At 53.2% G+C, this 7,269-nt stretch overlaps 2 protein-coding genes across 5 annotated transcripts; one reads left to right on the top strand and one right to left on the bottom strand.

Moving 5' to 3' along the window:
* Window positions 1-568: 568 nt before the first annotated feature.
* Window positions 569-4,876, bottom strand: rnf169 (ring finger protein 169). Its single transcript, XM_057050302.1, has 7 exons — window positions 4,825-4,876; window positions 4,601-4,765; window positions 3,287-3,330; window positions 2,541-2,606; window positions 2,261-2,358; window positions 2,089-2,191; window positions 569-1,929 (listed from the first exon to the last, which is right to left on the bottom strand). The coding sequence occupies exons 1-7, from the start codon at window positions 4,874-4,876 to the stop codon at window positions 892-894; spliced, it is 1,566 nt and encodes a 521-aa protein (XP_056906282.1). The 3' UTR covers window positions 569-891.
* Window positions 4,877-4,916: 40 nt separating this feature from the next.
* On the top strand, window positions 4,917-7,269 carry lipt2 (lipoyl(octanoyl) transferase 2). 4 transcript variants are annotated; one of them, XM_057048549.1, is made up of 5 exons: window positions 4,951-5,071; window positions 5,297-5,488; window positions 5,647-5,961; window positions 6,032-6,158; window positions 6,767-7,269. In XM_057048549.1, exons 2-5 carry the CDS (start codon window positions 5,483-5,485, stop codon window positions 7,000-7,002), a joined length of 684 nt encoding a protein of 227 aa, XP_056904529.1. In that variant the 5' UTR covers window positions 4,951-5,071; window positions 5,297-5,482; the 3' UTR covers window positions 7,003-7,269. The 4 variants fall into 4 exon arrangements, with proteins under 4 accessions (XP_056904528.1, XP_056904529.1, XP_056904530.1 ...); XM_057048550.1 differs by having other exon boundaries at window positions 4,953-5,071; window positions 5,297-5,484; XM_057048551.1 differs by having other exon boundaries at window positions 4,954-5,071; window positions 5,297-5,442.

Here is a 7,269-nt window from a genome sequence, read left to right as displayed (position 1 = left end):
TGCTCCTGCTCAGTTTACAGCCTGAATGTTCTCCTGGTTCTGGCCTCTGGTGCCCCCTGTCCTTAGAAGGTGCTGGAACAGGCAGAGATGGTTCCAGAAACACAAGACCTGGACCCGGTGGTAGAGAGTATAAGAAACAAGGCCTCATCCCAAGTCCGGAGAGGTCCAGTTGGCCTGGTGGGCGTTCAGGGACCTCAGAGCGGACTTCTGCTCCAGTCCACTGATGTTCTGGTTCTGATTAGGTTCTTGCTCTCTGCATCTTTGGTTATTTTTGACTCAGTGGCTGCTGTCATCCTGACTCCATATTCTCCTCCATATGATCCCCAACATCGAGGATCCGAAGAGGAGGCTGGAAGCATCCTGTCTTTCCCGTCCGTGTCCTTACAGGGCTCCGCACCAATCACCCGGACAGTCATGAAGTCGTGCAACGCTGGCACGGGACGCGTGAACACATGTTGGCCAACAGTTCCAGGAAATATTTAATCAAAAGCAGATGCCAAATATCCAGAATATTTCACAACGACCAGACGGTGATTTGTAGGAATCAGAAACAAAAGCTGATCAAATATTAAGCAGAGAAAACCCTTTTGTTTTATTGGAAAGGTTGCAGCGTCAGCACTAAATGACTGATTTAAAGCAGACAAATGGAGCTTTGATGAAGTTTTAATCCGATTCCCTTTAGCCCCGCCTCCAGTGACCCACACATCTCCATGACGATCCGTTCATTTATCTGCTGTGTTTAGCCGACTGATGTTCGGTTGTGGTGAATCTGTTGGTCACAATATCTGATCAAATCTTAATCACAGATGCTTATGCTAACAGATGTTAGACCTCTGTGTTAGCATATACGAGCCACTTCCTGTCCTGCTGACTCAGCACGCGCCACTTCCTCTACAGCTTTTGGTTCAGTCTCCGGGAGCTCCTCAGACTGTACCTCCTGCGAGTGGACATCCAGGAGCGCAGGCAGTACGTGTCCGCGCTCCTGCGCCCACTGTAGTTGTCCAGGTCAAACTGGCGCTGCAGCGTCACGGCGAGCGCCCGGTCCCGGCGCTCCAGCTGGACCCGACTGATGTAGCGCTCATCACGCGTGTCCTTGCCCACAGGCAGACTCCTCTTTCGGTCAAAGTCCTGGTCTGAGTCCAGATGTTTGGTCTTCTGCTCCCTCTTCCTGCCCCTCTGCGAGGCCGCCGGGTGGCGCCGGCCGCCGGCCTGCTTCCATGGACCGGGCGAGTCCTTACACGTGTGACAGCCACGGGTCCTGCTGTACGGCGACTGCTTACAACCGAACATGACCGTCCCACCACAGGTCCCAGGAACCCCGAGCTTTGAGTCTGAGGCGACTCTGATGGCGGGGACCTGGACCTTTACCGAGTGTTTCTGGAAGCTGTCGGAGGGCACGGCCGGCATCTCGAACATCAGCTTCCTCTTGTTCCCCGCTGTGGCTCCGTCTCCACATCGTCCCGGGGGCTGACACGTGGCGCTGGTGGGTTCTATTCCAGGGCTGGTCAGCGTGGCTTTGGAGTTGAGTCTGATGTTCTGCCGGTCGACCTCGATCTGCCTCCACTTCTGCAGGACTGCAGGACTGGCCTCGTAGCTGGTGGCCTTCTGCAGGCCTCCACTCAGGTTTCTGGGAGTGGACTTCACAATAGTGGGCTCCACGAGACGACCGTCCGGCAGACGCTTGGGTGGCGTGCACGGCGAGCACACAATGGGTTTGAAGTGATTAAATTCTTCTGAAATGCTGTCGTTACTGTCAGGGCTGATGGAGCGCTCAGGTCTGGGCAGGGAGAGGGCGAGAGGCGTCCCTGAAGGCACCACAGCGGTTCTCCACAGGACCCTTCGCTCAGGGACGGTGGCGAGGGCCGAGGCCGAGCCGCTGTTCTCAGATGACAAGAGAATTCCGGCTGCATAGCTGTGACCAACAGTGACCTGGGAGAGGACGAGAGAAAGCGGCTTTAGAGGACCAAACAGGACCAAACGATCCCAATGAGTGTGAGGCCTGAGCTGATTGGTGGACTCAAACGACCTCGCTGACCTTACAGCTTCACCTACAAACGGAGCGAAGCTGCTGCATTTGGTGCAACGTACGTGGTCCAGGGGGGGCGGCTGGGGGGGCGGCTGGGAGGCACTCTTCCGCTTGCATCCTTGGTCTTCTGATGCATTGGTGCAACTCTGACTCCTCTGAAAACATCTAGCAGAGAAACACAGGTGAGACTGTCTGCTGGCTGAGCAGGAGTCCCGTGGGTGGGGGGCAGCTCACCTGAACCCCGACCAGGCTTTGGTCTTCTGTGTGAAGGCCGACAGGCTCTGGACCCTCCCGCTGATTGGCTCCTCGTTCTCCGAGTCGGACAGAACGCCCTAAGACAAAAACTCGTGACACAACATCCAAACTATCTCCAATAGTATCTTTGATCCCACCAAATGTGTTCATCATCGTCACCAGACGTCCTGATAATGGTTAGGGTTAGTTACTTAATACAGAACTAGCACCAGGAACAGAGACCGCCTCATGGTCGAGGGCTGGAGCCGTCTGTACTCACGGGTTCCTGGTCAGCAGCACAGGGAGGGTTCCTCCTCTTCATCTCCTCTCTGTCTTCAAACAGCAGCTGGAACAAACAGCAGTGAGTGAGGGGAAGGGCCTGGCAGGCTGCTGGCCCTGGCCCTGACCCTGACCCTGGCCCTAGCCCTGGCCCTGACCCTAGCCCTGACCCTGACCCTAGCCCTGGCCCTAGCCCTGGCCCTGCCCTGGCCCTGGCCCTGGCCCTAGCCCTGACCCTGACCCTGGCCCTAGCCCTGACCCTGACCCTAGCCCTGGCCCTAGCCCTGGCCCTGGCCCTGGCCCTGCCCTGGCCCTAGCCCTGGCCCTGGCCCTGGCCCTGACCCTGGCCCTGGCCCTGGCAGGCTGCTGACCCTGGCCCTGACCCTAGCCCTGACCCTGGCCCCGGCCCTGACCGGCTGCTGACCCTAGCCCTGGCCCTGACCCTAGCCTGACCCTGACAGGCTGCTGGCCCTGACCCTAGCCCTGACCCTAGCCTGGCCCTGACCCTAGCCCTGACCCTAGCCTGACCCTAGCCCTGACCCTAGCCCTGACCCTAGCCCTGACCCTGGCCCCGGCCCTGACCCTAGCCTGACCCTAGCCCTGACCCTAGCCCTGACCCTGACAGGCTGCTGACCCTAGCCCTGGCCCTAACCCTAGCCCTGACCTTAACCATGACCCTAACCCCTAACCCTAGCCCTCTAACCCTAACCTTAACCATAACCCTGACCTACCATGGGACTCACTCACCTTGTGCTTCCCAAAGGTCAAAGGGTCACATTTTGAGAGCAGACCTGGGGAGACAGAAACACGTGTGAACCAAGATCTCCATATTTCACTGTCAGCAGAACAAAATCAGCTTCAGGCAGCTCAGAACTTTTGAACCCGGCTCCACGTCTCTGAGAAAGGATCCAGAACCTTTCTGGAATATGGATTTCTGGCCAAATATGACCGGAGTCACCCAAAACCCTAACCAGCACAAATATTTCCAGACACATTTATAGTAATAATAGTAATAATAATAGTAATAATAATAATTATTATTATTATAATGCCAATCACATTGGTCACATTCAAAACCGAAGGTGGGAGCATCGTTGCAGCAGTAACAGCAGCACTGAGGTAATAACAGATAAAAACTGAGGTAATAACAGATAATAACTGAGGTAATAACAGATAATAACTGAGGTAATAACAGATAATAACTGAGGTAATAACAGTGGTAATAAGTGTTGGTAGCAGGTCCTCCTGCACCTGACAAGCCTGGACCTGTCCTGGACCCGTCCTGGTCCCGTCCTGCACCTGACAGGCCTGGACATGTCCTGGACCCGTCCTGGACATGTCCTGGACCGGTCCTGGACATGTCCTGGACCCGTCCTGGACCTGACAGGCCTGGACATGTCCTGGACCTGTTCTGGACCCGTCCTGGACATGTTCTGGACCCGTCCTGGACATGTTCTGGACCCGTCCTGGACCTGTCCTGGACCCATCCTGGACCTGACAGGCCTGGACATGTCCTGGACCTGTTCTGGACCCGTCCTGGACATGTTCTGGACCCGTCCCGGACCGGTCCTGGACATGTCCTGGACCTGTCCTGCACCTGACAGGCCTGGACCTGTCCTGGACCCGTCCTGGACATGTTCTGGACATGTCCTGGACATGTTCTGGACCCGTCCTGGACCTCTTTCTACACCTTCGTGACCGAGTTGATATGTTGGCCAGTAAAAATCCTCCTGTCGACACGTGATCGAATTAAAAGACAAAATAACAGTTGTTATTGTCGAAGTTAACGTCAAAGCGATTTCCAGCCCCTCTTCCCGGGTCAGCCTTTCTTCCTGTGATATCCTCCATCAAACTTGGATCATTACACGGCAGAAACCCCGCATGAAACTTCAGTTTCAGTCGACTTTATCCGAACTTTACCGAGTTAGCAGGCCGAACGGCCCGGCCCGTGGAACTGGGCCTTCGGCTGGAACTGAACTTGAAGCAAAGTTGGAGCCTGGCCGCCCATGCAGTCCAGAAGAGCGGACCATGGAGTCACCATTCTTGGGTAATCACACTGACCTCTCCGGCTGTCGCAGTCTTTCCTGCCGGGCTGGGTGCTGCTCTTCTCCGGGTCGCTTCTCCTGTGGAGTCGCTCTCCGAAACAGATGTGCCTCTGAGTCCCAGTCGCTGGGTGTGCGGGGGGCGGCCTACAGTCGGGCTGTCCCTCCACCACGCCGAGAACTTCTCCTCATACTCCGGTGGGCTGAGCACCGACCCACCTCCGCTCTCAGCTGGGGCCCGACTAGCGGCGGGGCAGGGCGGACAGCCAGGCTCGGAGGACCCCACGGTCGCCATCTTCCCTGGTGATTCGTCTCTCTCTGGTCGGCTACCACGCAAGCCCCGCCCCCAGACCTTTCGTCCAATGCGAGCGCGCGGTGGGAGGAGTCGAGCGCGGATCTGCACGCGCTTACTCCAGCTGACGAACTTAAAAAAATAAAATGATCTTCTCACTTGATATCAACTATTTACCCACTCTTCATGATAATACCGGTCAGTTAATTTCTTTAATTATGATGGGTAATTCTTGGACTAAACTTTAGAGTCTGACGTCACCATGTTGGGTTAGTTAGGTCTTAAGGGTTTGTGTTAGCACAATTGCTGCTGTAATAATCTCTACTAATCGACAGTAATTATTTGGAAAATATGGAAACAATGAAGGAAAAGCACAACGTCCTGAGTCACTTTTGTTGCTTTATCAATTTTCTCAATAAACAGCTCTACTTCCGGTCTGAGTGAAACCCGGAAATGTGCTGGATTTGAGACCGTCGAAGAAGACGACAATGGCCGCGCGCAGGAGACCGGTTCGAGCGCGAGCGATGACATAGTGACAGCTGTCACCATTTTATTAGATTTGCAATTAAGTTCGTTGATAATGAGAACAAGTATAAAGATCAACTTCTAATGTGGGTAAATAATTAGTTGTCAAGAAGTTCAAGTCCAGAGTACAGAAAATTAGAAAGATGGGAGTTTTTGGTGGTGCTGTTCAGTATTGAAATGGTTGTTTCTGGCTGTCTTTGTCACATCTGTTGTTTAACGCTCTGTCCTGGTTCCCTGTGTGGGTCAAGGTCCAGATGAGGAATAACAGGCCGGTTGTTGAGGTGGTCCGTCTGGGCCTGGTTTCCTACCTGGAGGCTCTGCAGCTACAGCAGGTCTATATGAAGAGGCATGGTTCAGGTCCAGCTCATGCTCTCCTGCTGTGTCAGCACCCTCCAGTTTATACAACTGGGATTCGTCAAAAACCGTACCCAGCAGCAACGTTAGACCACCTGCGGCTGCTCGGGGCCGAGGTTCACCAGACCAACCGAGGTGGTCTCATCACCTTTCATGGGCCAGGTCAGCTGGTCTGCTACCCGATCCTCAATCTGAGCAACTTCAAGAAGGTCTGTACTGGTTTTGGTCTTGTGATTGTCAAAAGGTGGTGGACTAAAACATGCTATTTCCCCCTCGTAGAGCGTTCGCTGGTATGTTTGTGAACTGGAGAAGACCGTCATCACCGTTTGCAGAAGGTTTGGGATCGACGCCGCCACATCTCCTCATACTGGAGTTTGGGTGCGAGAAAACAAGATCTGCGCCATCGGTACCACAGCACAGCCACAATTAGTTTTGATGAACATTTGATTGAAATATCTGACGATAAATTTAATTATAGTATAGAATAGTAATTTTGCCTCGATCGATACAACATTTGCAAGCACATGATTAAAAGCTGCTTCCATCAGTGATGAAATTCATCTTTTTAACAACTGGGAATCCTCTGATCACAGCTGGCGCTTCAACAGCAGCAGCACAACCGTTCTGGAGTTTAGAAGCGATATAAAATGACATTGACTCTTCAGTTCATTAGACGTGATTAGAAACAGAAGAGTTGCTGCCGTGTTGTTTTGGATCGTGCAGCCTTCGGTCCAGGGTTGGGATGGGCTGGGATGGGTTGGGATGGGTTGGGATGGTTTGTGATGGGTTGTGATGGGTTGGGATGGTTTGTGATGGGTTGGGATGGGTTGGGATGGTTTGTGATGGGTTGTGATGGGTTGTGATGGTTTGTGATGGGTTGGGATGGGTTGTGGTGGTTTGTGATGGGTTGGGATGGGTTGTGGTGGGTTGTGATGGGTTGGGATGGGTTGGAATGGGTTGGGATGGTTTGCTCTGATCCAGATCTGCTCACACGATCCCAAACTGCTTTTCCAGGAATCCACTGCAGTCGCTACATCACGTCTCACGGCTTTGCCCTCAACTGTAACACGGACCTGTCGTGGTTTGAGAACATTGTGCCGTGTGGTATCGAGGACAAAGGCGTGACGTCACTGAGCGCCGAGTTGCTCAGAGACGTCAGCGTGGAGGAGACCATCCCCCTCCTGCTGGAGGCCTTCAGAGACCAGTTCGGTTGTCGGCTGACTGATGGAAGAACACAGAAAACTGAGTGACGATCATGCAAATGCTTTAAAAATGTAATGGAGATGTTCTGGCATAATTTCAGGGTCCATGTTGGGACTTTCATGTGTGGAATGTTGTGCTCTGAATGTGTCACAGGAAACGTTTAGTTTTCATCTTTGCTGCCCAGTTTTTCAGGTCGATTGGGAGGAAATTATTATGATTATTATTGTATTATCATTTCTCACCGACTGACTCTTCTCTGAGGAAGTGCTGATTTTAAATTTCTTATAGATAAATCACACAAGTTGAAATCCGAA

Source organism: Takifugu flavidus, chromosome 12 (genome assembly GCF_003711565.1).
Source record: "Takifugu flavidus isolate HTHZ2018 chromosome 12, ASM371156v2, whole genome shotgun sequence".
Taxonomy (NCBI): Eukaryota; Metazoa; Chordata; class Actinopteri; order Tetraodontiformes; family Tetraodontidae; genus Takifugu; species Takifugu flavidus.
The sequence above is the reverse complement of the archived record's forward strand: the minus strand, read 5'-3'. Positions and strand labels throughout refer to the sequence as shown.